This window comes from Nicotiana tabacum, chromosome 2 (genome assembly GCF_000715075.1).
Source record: "Nicotiana tabacum cultivar K326 chromosome 2, ASM71507v2, whole genome shotgun sequence".
Classification (NCBI taxonomy): domain Eukaryota; kingdom Viridiplantae; phylum Streptophyta; class Magnoliopsida; order Solanales; family Solanaceae; genus Nicotiana; species Nicotiana tabacum.
The window spans coordinates 11,788,466-11,809,082 of record NC_134081.1 but is presented as its reverse complement, the minus strand read 5'-3'; the positions used below and the strand labels follow the sequence as shown (position 1 = coordinate 11,809,082).

At 35.5% G+C, this 20,617-nt stretch overlaps 2 protein-coding genes across 3 annotated transcripts; one reads left to right on the top strand and one right to left on the bottom strand.

The window, feature by feature from the left end:
* Positions 1-1,596: 1,596 nt before the first annotated feature.
* Positions 1,597-8,574, bottom strand: LOC107793463 (peroxidase 21-like). Of its 2 annotated transcripts, none has more exons than XM_016615828.2 (6): positions 8,436-8,574; positions 5,385-5,509; positions 4,428-4,576; positions 3,625-3,813; positions 2,728-2,893; positions 1,597-2,166 (listed from the first exon to the last, which is right to left on the bottom strand). In XM_016615828.2, the coding sequence occupies exons 2-6, from the start codon at positions 5,464-5,466 to the stop codon at positions 1,760-1,762; spliced, it is 993 nt and encodes a 330-aa protein (XP_016471314.1). In that variant the 5' UTR covers positions 5,467-5,509; positions 8,436-8,574; the 3' UTR covers positions 1,597-1,759. The 2 variants fall into 2 exon arrangements, with proteins under 2 accessions (XP_016471314.1, XP_016471313.1); XM_016615827.2 differs by having other exon boundaries at positions 5,385-5,664; positions 8,436-8,572.
* A 10,185-nt stretch (positions 8,575-18,759) lies between these two features.
* LOC142166214 (uncharacterized) lies at positions 18,760-19,607 on the top strand. Its single transcript, XM_075224751.1, has 2 exons — positions 18,760-18,845; positions 19,328-19,607. The coding sequence occupies exons 1-2, from the start codon at positions 18,760-18,762 to the stop codon at positions 19,605-19,607; spliced, it is 366 nt and encodes a 121-aa protein (XP_075080852.1).
* The last annotated feature ends 1,010 nt before the right edge of the window (positions 19,608-20,617 follow it).

Below are 20,617 nucleotides of genomic sequence, written 5' to 3'. Positions count from 1 at the left end.
AATACCAAAAAAACTATATTTGCATTGAAAAATATAGATACACTCAAATTTGAGTGTATTTGTAATGAATACAATGTATTTATATCATTGTATGTGACTCAATAGCAAAGAAGAGAAGAAAGTTCGTCGGAGATGGTGTCTTCCGGCCAAGTAAGATACTGTATACATTGTATAAAAACTAAAAATGGAGACGAAAAAAAATCTGGCCAGATCTGAGAATATACTATCACATTGTATCTACCAAAATCCATTCAGATGAATACACTCAGATGTGAGATACAAAGAAGGAGACGAAGCCATGGATTCTGGCGTCTCCATTAGATCTAGATCTGGTGACGCCCCCGATCTTCCTCCTCCATTGTTTTCGTCCGATAGTGGATCCACCGCGACTTCGTAATTTTCAGATCTGGATCTGACGATGGAGATGAGATAAGGGAAGGGAGAGGGGCAGCTGGATCAGATGGTGGAGAGAGAGAGAGAGAGAGAGAGAGAGAGAGAGAGAGAGAGAGAGAGAGAGAGAGAGAGAGAGAGACGGTTGTTTGGTTGGGCTCCGGTAGAGCTCCGCCGAAGAAGATGACCGGCGGTGACGGAGTTGGACGGCGACCTTACCGAGGGCGAAGAGAGAGGGAAAAAGGAGAGAGAGATGAGGATTTCGGCCTCTTTCAAATACAATGCCGAAAAATGATAAAAATAGCACGGGCTAACCACTTTTCGGACTGGTAATTAAAAAATAGTCAGCGTTTGCAAAGTCATTAAAAAATATCCATTTTTTTGTCGCAACACAGAAAGTTCCAGCATAATATTTTGGAGATTGAAGTACTTGTGTATGAACTTCCAGCATATTATATTGTAACTCTATTATATTTATACTGAAACTCCATCATAATATACTGAAACTCCATCATAATATACTGGAGTTCCAACATAATATACTGGAACTCCAGTATATTATGCTGGAAGTTCACATATAAAAAATTCGAACTCCAATATATTATGCTGGAATATTTTATGAATTTTGAACAGTGTTTTCGTTCAAATTTATCTTTACATGAAAAGTGGCTAAATTTCGATTACTTTTGAAACTGTGGCTAGTTTTCAATTATCACTTGTAAATCTGGCTATTTTTGAATTTTACCCCGAAAAATGGCTAGTAAACACTAAAACTATTTCTAACTTAATATGGGCCAGCAACACTACTGAATGCCCATAATTTGGTTACGACATTGGATTTGTCCAATTGCCGATTGCAGTCATGTACCTTATTCAAGTCCAATATTACTGGTGTAAGTTTACAAAAGTGAATTAAGGCCCAACTTCCACAAAACGGAATCAGAAAGTTTTGTGAGTAATAGCAATGTATCGTGAGATACTAAAATTTTTATCCCGACTGTTTAGATTTTATAGCCGGTGTACATAGATTATACACATAGTATACTTGAATTATACATATATTATTAAATTCACCGGCTATTTGTAATTTAAGAGATTAGGTAAGCGGATATTAAAGCTAATTTTTCAAACTTTTGTGTTTGTTCTAAGAAATACTGACAAATTAAACCTTCTCTGAATGTAGAATACTATGAAAATTAACAAAGATGGCTATAAAACAGAACTGGCATATATCACACTAAGACCCTTTAGTACACTTGATTTTACTGGTATTATTAAAAAAAACTTGAAAATGCAATACAACAACAGAAATAAATACGAGAAAACAAATACAAACATTACATTCTTGGCCGCTACTAATAAATCAAATCTAAGCACTATTTACGTAACGGCAAACTTTTCTAATCTCGCCTTGATCTCCAGTAAGTGGATTGTTTTCAGACAAAATGAGCAAAGCCCGAGCAAATTGATCATGGAAATAGCCATTGTCAGCAGCCATTTTTTCCACAAATGGAGAAGTAGTTGAATCAGTAACCAATTCTTGATCTACAATTAATAGCCCCTTGTGGTTCAAGATGTTTTTGTAGTACATATTGTCTAGGATCATTGTAGTTTCGCGATCATTCCTTGAGTATAAAACGGCCTCTGGGTCAGGATTCGGTGTCGGACATCGACCTTTAAGGTACTTAGCATAGTCAGGGTCAAGGGTAGGATCAACTGTTGGATAAAGTCTGTGTACTAGGTTTACACAATGAACTCGTCCTACCGAGTGAGCCCCTGTATCCACATAAAATAAGACAATTAGAAGTCTGTTTGGATAAATAAGTAGTTACAAGTTTGGATAAAATCGTTTAACATATGCAGTTGCAATGATGTAGGTAAAAAGTATTTTTATTAAAATTACTAAATTACCATTAAAGCTATTTGCAAAAAAAAATATAAAAGTGTCTTTTTATATTAAAAGGAAAGAATGACGGAAATGAAATGGAAAGGGAGTCCAATCTTTTATTTTGGAAAAGGTATTTTGGAGATTAAAAAAGAAATTAGGGATATAATAGTAAAAAATTTAGTTAAACTAAAAGTGCATAAAAATCATAAATTGAGAGTGAACTTTTGACCGATTTTGACCTACGATACAAATGTATAGATAAGTCAAAAAATACTTATAAATTAGTAACCAACTTATAAACTTATCCAAGCACCGTCCGACTATACTAATTGACTTTTAATTAAATAAGCATATAATACAATTGTCAGTATACAAAATTTAGTCATTTACTTTTTGTGTTAAACTTGGGAGTTTGAAAAAATAAACAGCTAATTAGAGGGGAGATTTACCAAAAAGAGCAACAGTTCCTTCAGTATCAACACCAATGGATTGGAATCGAGAAAGGACTGATGACATGGAATCATTGTGATTAGGAAGGGAACTCTCAACTTCTGCTAAGTAACTTTCTTTGCTGTCTTTCCTTCCTGTTCTCATTTCAACACGTGGCCCTCCCAACTATGTCTCAGGCGAGTATAGGCATGCCACCTTTTGAGGCACTCTATGGACGCAAGTGCAGGACTCCCCTATGCTGGGATGAAGTAGGGGAGAGACAGATTCTTGGGCCAGAGATTGTACAGGAGACCTCTTCCTTCGGTCCGGTTAGTACATGGTTCTGTCGTTTACCTTGCGCCTATCTATTCCTTTAAGCTTATATCTTATACCATTGCAATCAGACTCATTGGATATGTTCCTTTTCTCTTCTACTATCGAGAGTCGTACGGGTGAGGAGGTGAGCTCTAAGCGTATACACATAGATAGATCTGGGTAAGCGACCATCAGCGGTATGGGTAGCAGCTACTATCAGTACGCCAGTCTAAGGCTGTTCGTAGAGGTAGGTCGTAGAGATCTATGAAGGGCTATCTTTAGCATAAATAGCATGGTTAATTATAGAATAGCGTGATGGCCGTAAGAAGATCATAAATAAGGTAAATAGTCTGGAGTGGATGTCTAGATCAGGGTGTCGGCATCACACATATAGCATGTGTGCCGTGAGTGAGAGGGTGGTCGTAGATCAGCCCTCAGCTCTTCTTTCGAAATTATCGAACATGATGACTTATCGGCTTGAGGCTTCTTTTCTTTTCAAGCTGAGTAGAAATTTCATAAGAGAAGAAAAGTTCACAGAAGGTTCTTCAATAGTATACCCGGTTCAGGGGAGATGTACAAGAAGGTGGATTTGATCAACTTACCCAGAGAAGACCATCTCTGGCGGAAAGAGCAACAATATCAGCACAAGAAACAGTATTAGGACATTCACTCTCAAGTGCCTGTTTAATAGTCTCTACATACTTAAAATTTCTCATTCCAAAGTTTTTTGGAGATGTCTTCTCTGATTCCTGTCCATTTGCTGTGTCCAAATATATTGATGCATCACATGACTGCAAGAAAAAAAACATATTAATATATAAATTGGTCATAATGTTGTAGCTATTATTATCTGTTGTTTTCTTACTCCCTTCGTTTAAATTTAAATGATGTAGTTTAACTTGGCACAAGTTTAAGGAAGAAAAAAAAAAGATTTTTGAAACATGTGGTTCACAAACTTAAGGGGGTAAAAGTTTTATGGGGACATGCATTTGTATGGTTATAAAAGTTTCTCATTAAGGGTAAAGTGAGTAAAATGAGAAGTTTAAAGTTAAATTATTTTCAAATATAGAAATATGTCAGTCTTTTTTAAATGGACTAATAAGAAAAGTATGTCATTTAAACTAAAACGGTGGGAGTATTATTTTTCGCTTTAATTTTTTTAGTATCTTGTTGTTGTTACTGTCTATTGCTACTGCTTCTTTTCATCTTTTTTTGAGCTAAGGGTCTATCCGGAACAACCACTTTACCTTTTCAATGTAGGGGTAAGGTCTACATATACACTGCTATCATCCGACCCCACTTATGAAATTTCACTCAGTTTATTATTGTTGTTGTATAATGTTGTAGCTAGCAGTGTTATTAATTTACTTTTAATTGGAGAATTAAGAGTATTAATTAATATTACCTTAACCATGCAATCATGAAAGAGATTTCTAATCCAAGAAACTGCTGTATTGCCATGCTTGTGGTACAACTGTGCCACTTGTTCTTTGATTATTTCTTCAGCTCTTGGGCAACTCTCTAAGTAGTAGTTCAATTGGAGTTCACTTCTTACTGCAATTAAAACCCAGCAATTAGTACATATGTACAATTATAGATGTTATTCTTTATTACTAGGGAAAAGAAGTGAAATAGACTACTAATAGTTTCAGGGGCGTACCCGGGATATTTGGTAAGCGATGTCAAAATTTAAAAAAATGAATGAATAAATAAATCACTATAATGAAAAGTGGTATTATTTTTTATATTTATATCCAATATTTTTATTTTGTATGCTATTTATATATATATATATATTTAATAAAAATTCCGACGAAGCGGTGTCACGTTACACCGCTCGCCGTTTGATATATCCGCCCTCAAATAATTTCTTCTATAGTATAGAATTTAAGTTCTTTGCAATGATAGTGTATATATATAATATGTTACACCAACGGGTTAAGTTGCATACAATAACATGTAATAACTTTTTATAACAAGCATGATATGTTTGAACTGGTGGTTAAGTAGATAACATGAAAAATACAGTAAATAACGTGCAATAACATGTTAAATTGCACAAATAGTGTAAAATTTGGTTACGCTAATATAAATTTGAAAACAATATTTTAGTGCTAAGATTGAGTATCTCCCAACTTAAAACTTATTGTTGATCGGAATCTCCGAAAATGTTGTCGACGGGTGTGTGTCGGGTCCTTTAAAAGTAATGTATTTTTGGAGGATCCGATACGGATGCGACATTATTTTAGAGAGTGCACGCAACATAACTTAAAACACAATTATACTTTATCAAGAAGTTAGTCAATATCTGAAAAAAGTAGAAGAAGTCATAAAATTTAAATATAAGTGGAGAATTAATTACCATGGTGAATGTGAAGAAGTAGTGGTAATAACAGAAGGAGAAATCTTGAGGAGAGACTGAAATGATTGTGGTTGTTGTCCATGTCTCTGTATATAGTGAAGTCTTGTAATTTGCCCAATGCTCAACTGCCCAAAATTAACTTTATATAGCAAATGGTTTTAGAATTGTTTTGGAAGTGGAAGAAGGAATATTGGGATTGAAAATTTGCCCCACTAATTTAGCAGCCAGCAGCCACAATGTTGGACCTTTAGGCTAGTAGTTGCAGTCCCACTCAAAGAAACTGCAATTCATCACCATTTTAAACAAATAAGAAGAAAACAGATTAATTTAGCGCAATAGGATTTAGCAGATGCTTTTAACTTAATTATCACTTTCATTAATTATTGAAATGTGCTTTGAAATGCCCTAATGTAAGATCATGGTAACATAAATCAACATTTCTAGGATATATTTTGGGTTATCCTACTTGTGTAGGAGTGATTGATCGAGGATGCAACACTTGTTCGGAACTATTAGAATGATTCAGTTACTATTCAATTCTAGCGAGAGATCTTAACAATGAATACCGATGTGGATGCGGAAACAGAGCCTCTACCTTCTCTTCTCAAGGAAGAAGCGAGAAGGAAAGGTTGGTCTAAAAAATATAGAAAGGTGAAAAATTATCTACATACTGTAACCATCAAGCCACTGGATATACGTCTTTCACAATGGTTAAGTGATACTATTAATATCATTTTAAGTTTTAACTGTAAAGTTACTTTGTTTAGTTTAGTCCAAAGGGTGTAAGGATCTATTAAGGGTGAGACTAAGAAGGAAATAAAAAATTAGTCATTATGACAAGTCAGTTGACGATTAAAAAGAATACATTATTTATTTAACTATATTTTCGACACGTCCTTTCATATGCGACTAATTTGAAGGTCTTACTATTTTAGAAGAAAACAAAATGTCCTTTAACTTAAAAAGGTATTGTTAACTTAACCAATAATGCTCCCTCTTAATAATTAGACTCCTAGTCAACCTCAACTACAGACACAAGTGACCAATTATCACTAATAATGCCCTCTCTTAATTGAGGAAAGAAATAATAGCAAGAGACACAAGGACCACTTATATAGAGGTATATGCACCATACGCTTAACTTTGAGTACATCACAAGATTACAAGTTGGGAACTTTGTGGGCTATACCCTCCCCACCCATCCAACCTAGCGACAGAGACACCCATAGAAACGAGTGTAATTCAATAATAAAAAAATAATAAAAAACAATCTCGTGCATAAATTATGCCGTGTTCACGCAAGGTTCGGGAAAGGACCACACCCTAAGGGGTGTGATGTAGGTAGCTTACCTGATGCAAATATTAATGGCTAATTCCACGACTCAAACCTAGTGGCAGAGACACCCTCGGAAAGGAGTGTAATCCAATAAAAGAACGCAGTCCCGTGCACAAAATATCTCACATTTATGCAGGATTTGGGGAAAGGCCGCACCCTTAAGGATATGATGTAGACAGTCCACCATAATACAAGCATTAGTTACTGCTTCTACGATTCGAACCCGTGATATATATTCAATTTCACTTAAAAAAAGTTCATATTAGTTGATATTGTTTGAAAATAATATGAAGTAATATCAAGTAAGACATGAAGTAACGCCAAAAATTTATATAGTCTGAGATTTAACTAGCTTACAAATTGGATGTGAATAAAATGTTGCGTACGCCACTTATTTAACCCTTCTACCTTGGCCTTTTCAGGGACAAAAAATGATTCTTTTCTATTTGAGTTTTGGGTGGGGCGGTTCATGTGCAATGCTAAAAGGGATAGAGGAGAACTTGGTGTTTATAAAACAAGGGATTTGAACTCAAATAATCCATAACTGAATGAAAAGTATCAGCTCTCATCTACTAATTTCGTCTTTCAGCCACAAAAAGTGCTAGCTTCTTCCAAATTAACATATTCTCATTTGCGGCGCACACACTAAGATTAGTGGGAAAACTTTAAAATGGGAGTGCACAAAAGAAAACAAAAACAACTCGGTATATAAAGCATTTCCTATTCACACAGGATCCGTAGAAGAGTCTCACCCCAAGGGGTGCAATGTTGACAACCTACCGTTGTTGATATGAAGCTTTTGGGTCCTAATTAACGAGCAATTTAGAATATTATACGACCTTGTCCAATTAATAATCGGACTGCAGCTCGTCCACTTTATAGTTTTGTCAAGACTCAAGCCAATTATTATTGTGATAACATTTTTTCATAATTTTTTTCTTTTTTTGGGAAGGGGAGCTTTGACGTAACTGGTAAAGTTGTTGACATGTGACCAGGAGGTTATAGGTTCAAGCCATGGAAACAGCTTCTTGCAGATATGTAGGGCAAAATTGCGTATAATAGACCCTTGTGGTCCGGCCCTTCCCCGAATCCTGTGCATAGCGGATGCTTAGTGTACCTGGCTGCCCTTCTTTTGGGCTAATAATTAAGGAAAAGAATAGGTGGAGAAACACATCAATGGATTAGTTGTCCTCTTTTACCTAATAATATTCCGATATGTCCAATAAGTATAGTCAAATCACAAGATTACTTAATCAAGAGAAAATTATCATATAAACTTAATTAGCACTAGCAGAGATTTGAATTGCAGAAACAAAATTAGCTTATATATAGTTCATGGTCATTCCTATATCTCATCTCTTTTGAAATCAACTGAATGCAAATCATGCAAAAATACTTCTAATTTGAATTTGAGTTAAAACATATAGGCAAATGGTTGTGTATGATTATAATAACTAGGTGTATTACTCGAAAAAAATATAATAAAAGAGCAGTTTTCTGTACAAAGCATTCCGTGACCCGCGTTCACACAGGGTTTGGGGAAGGATTGCACCCCAAAAAGGTGTGATATAGGTAATCTATCCTGATACAAGAATCAATAGCTGATTCCGCGACTCAAACTCGTGACCTATAGGTCACCAAGAGACTATTGTTGCTCCTCCGAAGAAAAATATAATAGACAAAAAAAATAGGACAAAAAGATAAAGAAAGCAAACCTGCATGAATGAAAAAATGTTGATTTATGATCAAGGTTGTAAGAGAAAGCAGAAAGAAATTGTACTTCTTCTTTATAAGAAAGATGATGTTGAAGCTGATTGTTTGCCCATCAATTTATAGAAGATTGTCTTAGTTTGGGTCAAATTGTCTAAAACTGATTTTGATTTTTATTAGTTTTATATATCTTCCAATTATTTTTATTTTTCTTGTGATGGTACGACTAATTATAGACAACGCATTCGATGAGACTTGATCATTTATTTTTTTGAATTTTTTTATGAAATCATTATGTATGGTTTTTCTATTTATTTTTAGAATTAAGATGTATAAATCTAATACATATTTGTTTATTAAGATATCATCTCTAAATCAATACTAGATAATTAAAATCGTTTCTTTCTACAAGCGAAAAATAAACTTAATACTACATCATCAGAGAAAATTTTAATTGTTAAGACTTTATATACTTTTTTTCTCTACAGAATGAAAAATACTTTCAATTACATGAGGGATCAACCATGACAAAAGTAATGGACATGATATTCGATATTATTGATCGAATAAATCTTGATGTTTAGTTTAGATGAATATTACATCAATTAATTTTCTGAAAGGCATTAAATAAATAAAGAATATCAAAGTCGAAACTTTAAAGAGTATGCCTCTTAAAGCCACTTCTTGGGATCTCTCTCTTCTTCTTATGGTTGACTAGAAGTGGTAAAATAGATATAAAAAAAAGTAGTTATCATTCCATATTATCCACTAAAAGATGGGTTGGATAATAAAATTTTTAAAAATTAGTCAAATATAGATAAGATTTATATTATCCACTTAAAAAATGGATAACCGATGGGTATAACTTTTACATTTATAAAGACACAAATCGGGGTTCCTCAAGTTTGGAAGTCTAGGAATCTTTCCAATAGTAATCGTATTCAAGAAGTCATTATCCGTTGGTTAACCCATTTTCTATCCGTATTAAATATGGGTCGGGTCGAATGATTTATCCGTTTTGTATTACTCATTTTCGATCCAACCATATCTGATCCAACCCACCCGTTTGCCACCCCTATGGGTGACTCTCTTTCCTTTCTTTTTACATTTTTTCATAATATTTGATAGCGTAGCATTCTCTTTAAAAAATTTGTTTAATCTCCTGTTTGAAAGCTAAATAATTTCAAGGCTTTGCAAACAATTTAATTGAACCAAATTTATTTAGAGCAAATAAATGATTCTAGAAAAAAAAATTAATTAATAAATTGAGATCTGAATAGCTCCGATCGAAATCCAAAATATCTGTATAAACTAGTTGACCAACTGACTTCACAAATTCTGAGTTTTTATTCTATTAACTTAATAATAGATCAATCACATATAGTTGCATCTTTTTTATTTGTATTTTGACTTTAGGGGCTTGTGCATTATTTGCTCTGCACAACCACGTTACACTCTTTACAATTAGAAGATTTTAAAGTGATAGTGCGGAATTATGGAAAGGGTTCATAATATTAAAATTATAATTTAAACTATTATTATTATTATTATTATTATTATTGGTCAAATCTCTTAGAATTAAAAAAACGCTTCAAATAGGTGGAAATGGACAAACTAAATTATTTAGTTTATACGCTATATATTGTTTAAAGCTTGTGTTTGATAAGTCATGACGCTTATTCATTTAATTCCCCCGTAAGATAAGCCTAGCTATTCTTCAGCTTTAAATATTATTTAAAATTTTGTCATTGTGCCATTACTTTTAATTTAATTGTTTTGATAAGGAAAAGCACACCCGAAATAAAGAGAAAGAAAGGAAAACGCCTATTGAAGATTGAAGTTTACACTTCTAAAATTAGCCTAGCTATTCTTCAGCTTTGAAAAATATTTTAAATCTTGTAATCTAATTTTATTTTAATTATTTTTATAGGGTAAAGGATATCCGAAATAAAGAGAATGAAAGGTAAAAAAACCTATTGAAAATTGAACTTTACCCTTCTAAAATGGGAATTATACTAATCACCGACACTCCATTATCTTATCAGTGTACCATTAATTAAAATAGGAATTGTATATTCTTGACTAAAATGTGAATGGATGAGATTTAGTTTGATTTTTCATTTTGCTGTGTTCGCTTTAATATATCTATATCTTATTTGTTTAATAGGATAAGATTTAGCTTCATTTCTCATGTCAGTCATGAGCTGTTATATTCCAAACTTTGAAGAAGACTGAATATATAAACAACAACATAATCATCAATTCACGAGTAGGGTCTGGGGAGGGTGGATGTACACAGACCTTACCCCTACTTTGTTGGGGTAGAAGGATTACTTCCAATAAACTTCCGACTCAAAAAAAGCGTTTTCAAAACAGGTTTGAAAAATACAAGAATAAAATAGATGTGATGAAAATACTAAAGAAAAAAAAGTATTAACAACAAAATTAGTAGAGATAACAAAGTAAAAGAAATAACATTAATAATAAATTGAAGAGTAAAATAATGATAGAATAAAAATAATGATATTGATAAGGAGAAGAGAAAGCAGATAAAGTACTATAAACTAGAACAATTCGCTCCCAAGGAAAGGAGAGAAATATATTCTTTTAAAATTGTACTTTAAACTAAAAACAAAAGTCCCAAGAAAAATTATTAGTCTCGAAAATAAAATTTAGCTTGAAATTGGAAGCACTAATAACATTTTTAGCTTAGTCATTTTCTTAACTTTTATTCTTTCTCTTTTTGTTGTGGATTCAGAATTGAGTTAAAAACATTAGGCCTTTGGATACCTAAGAACAACTTTGCATGCTTTACCAATTATAGTTCTTTTGCATTTTTATTCGTTGCTTTGAATGGATATATATTTATCAAATATTGTAGAATGAAGATTATATAGCTAGAAACCAATCTGAGCCAAGTATTACAATATAGTTATGAAAATGAAAGACTAAAAATTTACGGAGTTATTAGAGTATTAATTTCTTCTATGCAATCGAGTAAATATAAAAGTAAAAGTAACAACTAAAAGACTACAAACTTTGACCAAAATTGCAAAACCAACGGATTATCTCTGCGTTATGGCAAATTATTTCTTTTAGGAGCTTATTATAATTTTTTATTTTGTTTTTTTACTTAGTGGATTTATTTCATAAGATTAAAATAGACAAAAAAGCTAGGAAGCGTGAAATAGAAGAGAAGAAAAAAAGGCTAAAATGAATGATCTAAAGGTCTATTTGGCAACTTTGATCTGATCCAATTTTGTAATGTAGTTTAAAATTGATCGAAATTTAATTCCATCAAATGTGTCTGACTTTTTATGTTATAACGAAAATATATATTGTGATTATGTTTGAAGTTGACTACAAAAACAAGGGGCACTCTCAGTTCTCACCCTAAGATTTAAATAATACTAAATAGATAGGAATTAAAATCCGCTGAGATTGTAGTATGTTAGGCACATGGCCTAAAATTTACTACTTTAACCAAAATTGGCTACATTATGTTTGAAAATTTGCTTATAGCATAGAATTTAATTATGTGAACAAAAATAGATTCTTGATTATGTGTTCTTTGCTGAGTATGAAGCCTAAATCTATGAACCCTTAATAATAACATACCCGGTACATTCTTATAAGTGGGGTCTGAAGAGGGTAGTGTTTAAGCAGATCTTACCCCTAATTTGTGAAGGTAGAGAAGTTGTTTTCGCTAAACCCTCAGCTCAAGTCAAGAACAGTGTTTTAAAAGGTATTTTCGGGGCGAGCCCTGGGGCGGCAATGGTGTGGGGCGAAAGTCTCAAGAGGCGTACGTCCATCAATTCGGGGCATACGCCCAGGCGTTTGAGGCGCATTTTATAGTGAGGCGTAAGCCCTAGAGACTTTTTCAAATTAAAACAAGATTTGTTGAATATGTCCTTCATATAATTTTGTAATTACTCAAAAGTTTTAAAAAAGGAACTGAAATGTATTAAATTTAAAACTCAAGACCCTTTTTATTGATTGAAGTCCTAATTTATGGTCTTTCCCAATTCTTTATCTTGTCCACGAGCCTGCTAATATCTCTCAAACGCGACGAAAATTCAAATTTTTTTAACAATTACAAAGAGAACTTCATTCTCCTTCATAGCACCAAGTTCAAAGTTCATGTAACACTCCTCAAGTCTATAAAAGTTTCAACACATGCTAAATATATAATTTAATTTTTTTTTCTTTTAATCTTAAACTATACTTCTATTATGGATTTAAATCCTTGTGATTGACTTTTGAGTTACTTTTCTATTTATAAATAATTAGATATACAATTAGAGAAATATTAATAATTTTAATATTATTAATTTTTAATAATGGATATAATTAAATACTAGTTAAGTCAAAACACACACACATAAAAAAAAATAAAAAAAAAGGGAGTCACATGACTAAACCCCAGTATTGGAAGGGGGGAAAGGCTTAATGCCTTAAAAGAAAACAGAAAGCATTATGTTTCTCACACAGACAAAAGGCATAAAGCCTTGTACGAAACGGAGGCGCCAGAAATTGCTCACGCACGGAAATTCTAGGGTTCTTTATAACTCACTTATTCTTGAACGCAAATATATAAAATTTCATGTTGTCAATTATCCTACGGTGGTAATAGGTAAGAATTGAATAGTTAATTCCCTTCTTCCTCTGTATCAACAGTAAATTTCATGTTTAGGTGTGAAACTTTAAAATTAATTAAAATGCATTGGTTGTTGTAGAATCAATTGTTTGACGGGTATAAATTGGATTGGGGCCTACGTACTGGCTCAAGGAGTTTTGAGGTGAGTTAATATAACTCTTTACTAAAGTGGTTTAACTCACAAAAGCACGCATACAAGATGTTTGATGAATTGCTTAAAAGAGTTTATATGTACTTAATTGGCGCGAGTGAGTACCTATTAACTTAGAATTGTTCTAGCATAAGTTTAAATGATTTATTATGATATATGTGCATAAATTTTCAGATTTTTGTGTTATTCTTATATGCCATTTTCATGTTGAAAATTTATGAAGAAGCAAGAATCTTTAGAAATACTTTTGAATGTTTATTTCATTCTTATGCCATGCTTTACATTTAAGGATAACAGTATGAGTATGTATAGGATGTTTCATAAAGGATTTAGACTTGAAAAGTCACAAGAAGAAGTTTTAGAAAGAAAAGATTTTTGGGAGTATCCTCTATTCTGAGAAGGGGTCATCGTCCAGGCCGAGGGTCCTGACCAAGGCGTTGACTTCCTCAAACTACTTGTGCCAAAGTAAGGAGCACACGAGCCAAGGGTCTCGTTGATGAGAATTTACTTAGCCATGTTAAGGTATGATACATGAACGCTGAGAACCATGAAGCGAGTGGCACCTCCTGGATTGGGCCTATTCGATTAGGTTGCGATCGAACCCGTGTCGATCACACTTTTACTAAGACAGAAATAAGTCAGGATAGTTGGAACTCCCGAAGTATAACGTGAAGTAATTTTTCTTATAAGAAAGAAAAAAGAAAAGAGTTTATTTTAGAATATTCATAAACTTCTATTATGCAATTATTTTAAAATTATTCTTATAAGCTTTATATTTTACGTGCATTTAGAATCTTTGATCGTAATATATATTTTATTAAAGTTTCGTCACCTGTTGTTGAGACTCACTTAGTACAATTGATGGTACTGACGTTCTCTTTTGGGAACCTACGTTGGTATGTGGTACAACATAGGAGCCGATTTTGCAGGCGAGCAGTACGGGTTAGGACTTCCCTCTCTTCCAGTGCTATTGGTAAGCTCCGCTTTTATTCGTGGAGTATTCCTTAGAGTCATCTTAGTTTAGTTATTTCTTTCTTTACTTGGAGAACTAGCCAGGCAATCTCATGTCTTGAGTAGTGCGTCAATTTATCAGTAGAGGATTCATAGACACAGTTGTTGGGTTAAGATTCATATGTTTTTTATAGTAACTTAGTAGTATTTCAGTGGTTACTACGAATAAAGTTTTGGAGTTGGCTATTTTAGATATTTAAATTAATTAAAAGTATTTGGTTAAGTATTACCTGGTTGCATATAAAGTTTGAAGTTATAATAGATTTGATAAGCGTAGATGGTTCGGTCGGTCATGTTTAGTGATCGGGTGCCGGTCACGGCTTGTTCAGAAAATGGATCGTGACAAACTTGGTATCAGAGCCACTCTTGTGTCAGCCTTGCCGATGGTGGGTTAGAGTTCAACTGAGTTTAGGCAAATTTCGGTTAGACGGGGCAAACCTCAGTGCTAAGTTTAGGCGAATCTCATGTGGTGGAGCAAACCTCAGCGAGGACGCTGAGTCCATAAGAGGGGGTGTATGTAACACCCCATATTTTAGATAAAGTCCCACTTCGGCAAAACACAAGAGGGATGTTGGGTATATAAGTTAACAAGCCTTAGACCCTAGTGACGCGTTTTAAACCCGTGAGGGTCTAGGCCCAGAGCGGACAATATTACTAGCGCGGGTTGTTACAGATAGTACCAGAGTCCCAGGTTTATAGAATCCTAATGGTCTATGAAGCGTGTTAGTAGAGTCTTGTTTATGGGTGTGAAGCGCACCATACTTATAAACAAGAGGCTACAAGAATTTAGGAAAAGTCTCATTTTTTTCATACTTTAGATCGTGCAGTAGAGCCTACCTCTAAGAAATTATCTAATATATTCATTTCTCCAAAACTCGCAGAAATGGCTCGTACTCGCAACTCTGACACCGACACTCAGGATGTTACTCAAGAAACTATTGCTACTATTGTGGCTCAAGGTAGAACTAAGAAGGCTTCAACTCAGAAAAGGAAGGGTATATCCACAAAGGGGGTTCAGATACCTCGGGTTGAACATGAAGAAGGGGTGGATCATGATGAGCAAGTACCTCAGGATCCAGTGCCACCCCCAACAGCGGTTTCGACTCAGACAGCTATATCTCCAGTGGTGGGTCAGATGTTTAATGTTGTCAACAGTGCTATAAAGATGTTTAAAGCCTTCATGGCCAACTAAAACGAGAGAAGAGATGAGATTTCACCTCAATCAAATAGACAGAACAATTCTGAGTTCTCAAGAGTGAATGAATTTTTAAAGCTGAGTCCTCCATTATTTCGTGGTACTATAGTTGATGAAGATCCAATGTTATGGCTGGAGGGTGTCAAGAAAGCCCTCCGAGCGATGAAGGCATTTGATGATGAAGCTGTGGAGCTGGCTGCCTACCAGCTTAGAGATGTGGATGGCGCTTGGTTTGAGATGTGGGAGAAGGAAAGAGATGAAGATGATGGTCCGCCTACTTGGGAAGAATTTGAAGAGGCCTTCATGGCTAATTTTATACTAGAAGAGGATAGGGAAGCTAAGGCTACTGAGTTTGAGCAGCTCAAGCAAGGGAATTAAAGTGTGCAGGGGTACTACATAGAATTTATAAGTTTGGCTAAGCATGCTCCTCACATGGTTAAGACAGAAAAGGCAAAGATCTACAGGTTTGTTGGCAGTTTGTCTTATCACATTAAGGATACGACATCAGTTGCAGCGGTAGGAATGACAACTTTCTCCTCTGTTGTGGGATTCGCCAAGCACTTAGAAAAAGACAGACAACAAAGGAGAGAAGAAAAAAAGCATAACAAGAAAGCCCGGGCAACGGGCGAGTTTAATGGTACATCCATCGGAGGTGGAAGGGTTCCTCCAATAAGGATTCATTAGCACCAGCTCAGTCTAGTCATCAATCATGTGGTGGGTCTTCCTTCAGACGTACTCAGAGTTATGGAAACCAGTCTCGCCAGAATTAGAATTTTAGGACATCATCCTCACATAGCCAGAGTCATGATGAACAACATTCACAACAATAAGGTCTTTGTGGAGCATGTAAGCGGCAACATTCAGGTCAATGCAAGCTCGGGTTTCATGATTGCTATCATTGCGGAGATAATGGTCATATAAATGCAAACAGCCCAAAGTTGCGACATAATTTCAGTGGGGGGTCAATTTGTCCTTCTAGTTCCTCAGCTACTACAGCTGCACCACCTCAGGCTCGTGGTTCTCATAATCAGGTCAGGAATGGAGTAGGCAGAGGTGCAGATCGAGTTACTCAGGAAGGGGGACAACCCCGTTTGTTGGATACACTTGATCGTCAGAGTGCATAGGTATCTGCAGAAGTTATTACAGGTATACTTCTAGTCTGCTGACATAATGCTTATGCCATAATTGATCGAGGTTCAACGTTTTCATATGTGACTCCATACTTTGCAATTAACCTCGGGCTAGAACCAGAACAGCTTAGTGAGCCATTTCTAGTATCTACTCCAGTTGGCGAGTCAGTGAAAGTCACAAGAGTCTATAGAGGTTGTATAGTTTCAGTCCAAGGTCGCAGCACTGAGGCCGATATCATAGAGTTAGAAATGGTGGATTTCGATGTGATCATGGGTATGGATTGGTTATCTTTTTGCTATGCCATGTTAGATTATCGTGCCAAGATAGTCAGGTTCCAATTTCCAAATGAAGAAGTCTTAGGGTGGAAGGGTAGTTCAGCATCGCTTGTAGGTAAGTTTATTTCTTACCTTAAGGCACAACGAATGATCGGTAAGGGGTGTCTCGCCTATTTGGCTCACATCATTAATCCAGAATCAGAACAACCAGCTCTTCAGTATGCGCCAGTTGTTAGAGAATTTCCAGAAGTTTTCCCATATGACCTTCCCGGACTTCCTCCCAAAAGAATCATAGACTTATGCATTGATCTCATATCATGCACTCAGCCCATATCTATACCTCCTTATAGGATGGCTCTAGCAAAAATTAATGAGTTGAGAGAACAGTTGAAAGACCTTCTTGTGAAGGGCTTCATCAGGCCGAGTGTTTCACCGTGGGGTGCCACAGTCCTGTTTGTCAAGAAGAAAGATGGGTCTCTCAAAATTTGTGTCGACTATCGGCAGTTGAATAAAGTTACCATTAAGAACAAGTGCCCACTGCCAAGAATTGATGATTTATTTGATCAACTCTAGGGTGCAAAGTACTTTTCAAAGATAGATTTAAGGTCGGGGAACCATCAGTTCAGAATCAGAGAAGAGGATATATCTAAAACAACCTTTAGAACTCGCTACGGGGACTATGAATTTCTAGTAATGTCCTTCGGGTTGACAAATGCTCTAGCTGCATTCATGGACCTCGTGAACAGAGATTTCAAGACATTCCTTGATACCTTTATTATCGTGTCTATAGACGATATTTTGATATACTCTAAGAGCAAGGATGAGCATGCAGAACACCTTAGAATAGCCTTGCAGACCTTGAAGGAGAATGAGCTTTATGCCAAGTTTTTAAAATGTGAGTTCTGGTTGCAGTCAATAGCATTCTTAGGCCACGTGGTATCTAGTGAAGGCATAAAAGTAGACCCTCAGAAGACAGAAGCAGTCAAGAACTGGCCAAGGCCGACAATGCCAACCAAAATCAGGAGTTTCTTGGGATTAGTTGGCTACTATAGAAGGTTTGTAGAGGGATTTTTCTCACTTGCAGCTCCATTAACTAAGAGCAGTTAAGTTCCAGTGGTCAGACGCTTGTGAGCAGAGTTTTCAAGAGTTAAAGAAGAGGTTGACCATTGTACCTGTGTTAACCTTGCCGACATGTTCGGGTGGGTTCACAGTGTATTGTGATGCGTCCAGAGTTGGCCTGGGGTGTGTTCTTATGCAATATGGAAAAGTTATTGCTTATGCTTCCAGGCAGTTAAAGAATCATGAGAAGAACTACCCCCACACACGACTTGGAGCTTGCAGCAGTGGTGTTTGCATTAAAGATATGGCGACACTACCTATATGGCGAGCATTGTGAAGTATTTACATATCACAAAAGCCTCCAGTACATTTTCAAGCAGAAAGAGTTAAATTTGAGACAGAGAAGGTGGCTCGATCTATTGAAGGATTATTACATCAATATCCTTTATCACCCGGGCAAATCTAATGTGGTAGTAGATGCACTTAGTAGGAAGTCAACGGGTGTCCTAGCCATCTTGCAGTACAAAGGCAAACTTGGGGTCGAGAAATTCAAAAACTGGCAAATCATGGAATTAGATTGGATGAGACTGAAGAAGGAGGTATAACTGCTTATGCCTTAGCGCAATCCTCTCTTGTTGCGCATGTTAAAGCTAAGCAAGACGAAGATCTGTACTTAGTGAAGTTAAAAGAAGGAGTTAGAAATAAAGAAAACATTGTTTTCACTCTAGGAAGTGATGGAGTGTTGAAGTTGAATGATCGGTTATGTGTGCCTGATGTAAATGGTCTTAGGAAGGCCATAATGGAATAAGCTCACAGCTCGAAGTACTCTACCCACCCAGGTTCTACCAAAATGTATCTGGACTTGAAAGAGTTGTATTGGTGGAAAGGCATGAAGAAGCAAGTAGCAGATCATGTGGCCAAATGTTTGAATTGCCAGTAAGTCAAAGCCGAGCATCAGAGGCCTGGTGGCCTAGATCAAGATATAGAGATACCACAATAGAAATGGGAGATGATTAATATGGATTTCGTAGTAGGTCTACCTCGCACATATCGTAAGCATGATTTAATTTGGTTATTGTAGACCGATTGACAAAGTCCGCGCATTTCCTACCAGTAAAGACGACAGATTTCGCAGAGCAGTATGCGCAATTGTACATCAAAGAAATAGTCTGATTGCATGGTACTCCAGTTTCAATCATATCTAACAGAGCCCCTTAGTTCACGGTGCATTTTTGGCAGGCATTTCAGAAAAGATTAGGTACCAAGGTCAATTTGAGCACCGCTTTCCATCCACAGACTGATGGTCAGGCAGAAAGGACCATTCAGACACTCGAAGATATGTTGCGAGCGTGTGTTATAGATTTTGGAGGTTATTGGGATAATCACTTGCCACTTATAAAATTTGCTTACAATAACAGCTATCGGACCAACATTGGTATGGCTCCTTATGAAGTGTTGTATGGGCGAAGATGTAGGTCTCCAGTGGGTTGGTTTGAACCAACAGAGGTGCCATTGATTGGTCCAGAGTTTGTTTGTGAGGCCTTAGAGAAAGTCCAGCTAATTAGAGAAAGACTGAAAGCGGCTCAGAGTCATCAAAAGTCTTATTTTTACAAGAGGCATCGTGACTTAGAGTTCATGGTTGGTGACAAGGTGATTTTGAAAGTTTCACCAATTGAAAGGAGTTATGATGTTTGGTAATAAAGGGAAACTTAGTCCTAGATTTATCAGACCTTATGAGATTATAGAAAAGAAGGGGAAAGTGGCTTATGAACTAGCGTTGCCCATTGAGTTATCCTCTGTTGATCCTGTCTTTCATGTGTCTATGCTTAGAAAGTACATTCATGATGAGTCGCATATAATACCTGCCGATACCATAGAAATTAAAGAAGGCTTGACTTATGAAGAGGTACCTATAGAAATTCTCGATAGGCAAGTAAGAAAGTTGAGAACAAAAGATATAGCATCGGTAAAAGTTTTGTGGAGTAATCATGATTTAAAAGAGGCTACGTGGGAGGTCGAGAAAGATATGAGGAAGAAGTATCCTTATTTATTTGAGGAACAAGGTATGTGTACCTAGGTTTGGCTTGGCATTTATATCTCATTCATTAAATATAAATTAACATGCGTTTTTGTCCTTGTTAGATTATACTTAGTTATTGAAGTAATTTAGTTTCTGTCAGAGTATATTTAGTTATTAAATAATTTAGTACCATGCTAGAGTACATTTAATGCATTAAAGTTATTTAATTTTTGCTGAAGTGTTGTGCTTTAGATTTTGGTTGATTATTGTGGTACCCCCTTGTCGGAGTGTGAGTAATTAGTCTATGAGTTGTGTATGGTGCCTATGAATGACATGTTATGGTATATTTAGTTATTGTTGGTGTAGTTGTGGTATTGGTGATAGAGATAGTTTTTTGGATAGTCCAATTTATAGGGGAGACTATGCCGAACTTTTTGAAAAATTTAGGAAGTGAGCCAAAATTTTGAGTCCCTTGGGAAAGTGAGTAGTGCTAAGAAAACTTAAGAAATTCAAGTGAGTAGTGCTAGCAACATTCGAGGGCAAATGTTTTTAAGGAGGGAAGATTGTAACACTCCTCAAGTCTATAAAAGTTTCCACACACACGAAATATAGAATTTTTTTTTCTTTTAATCTTAAATTATACTTCTATTACGGATTTAAACTCTTACGATTGACTTTTGAGTTATTT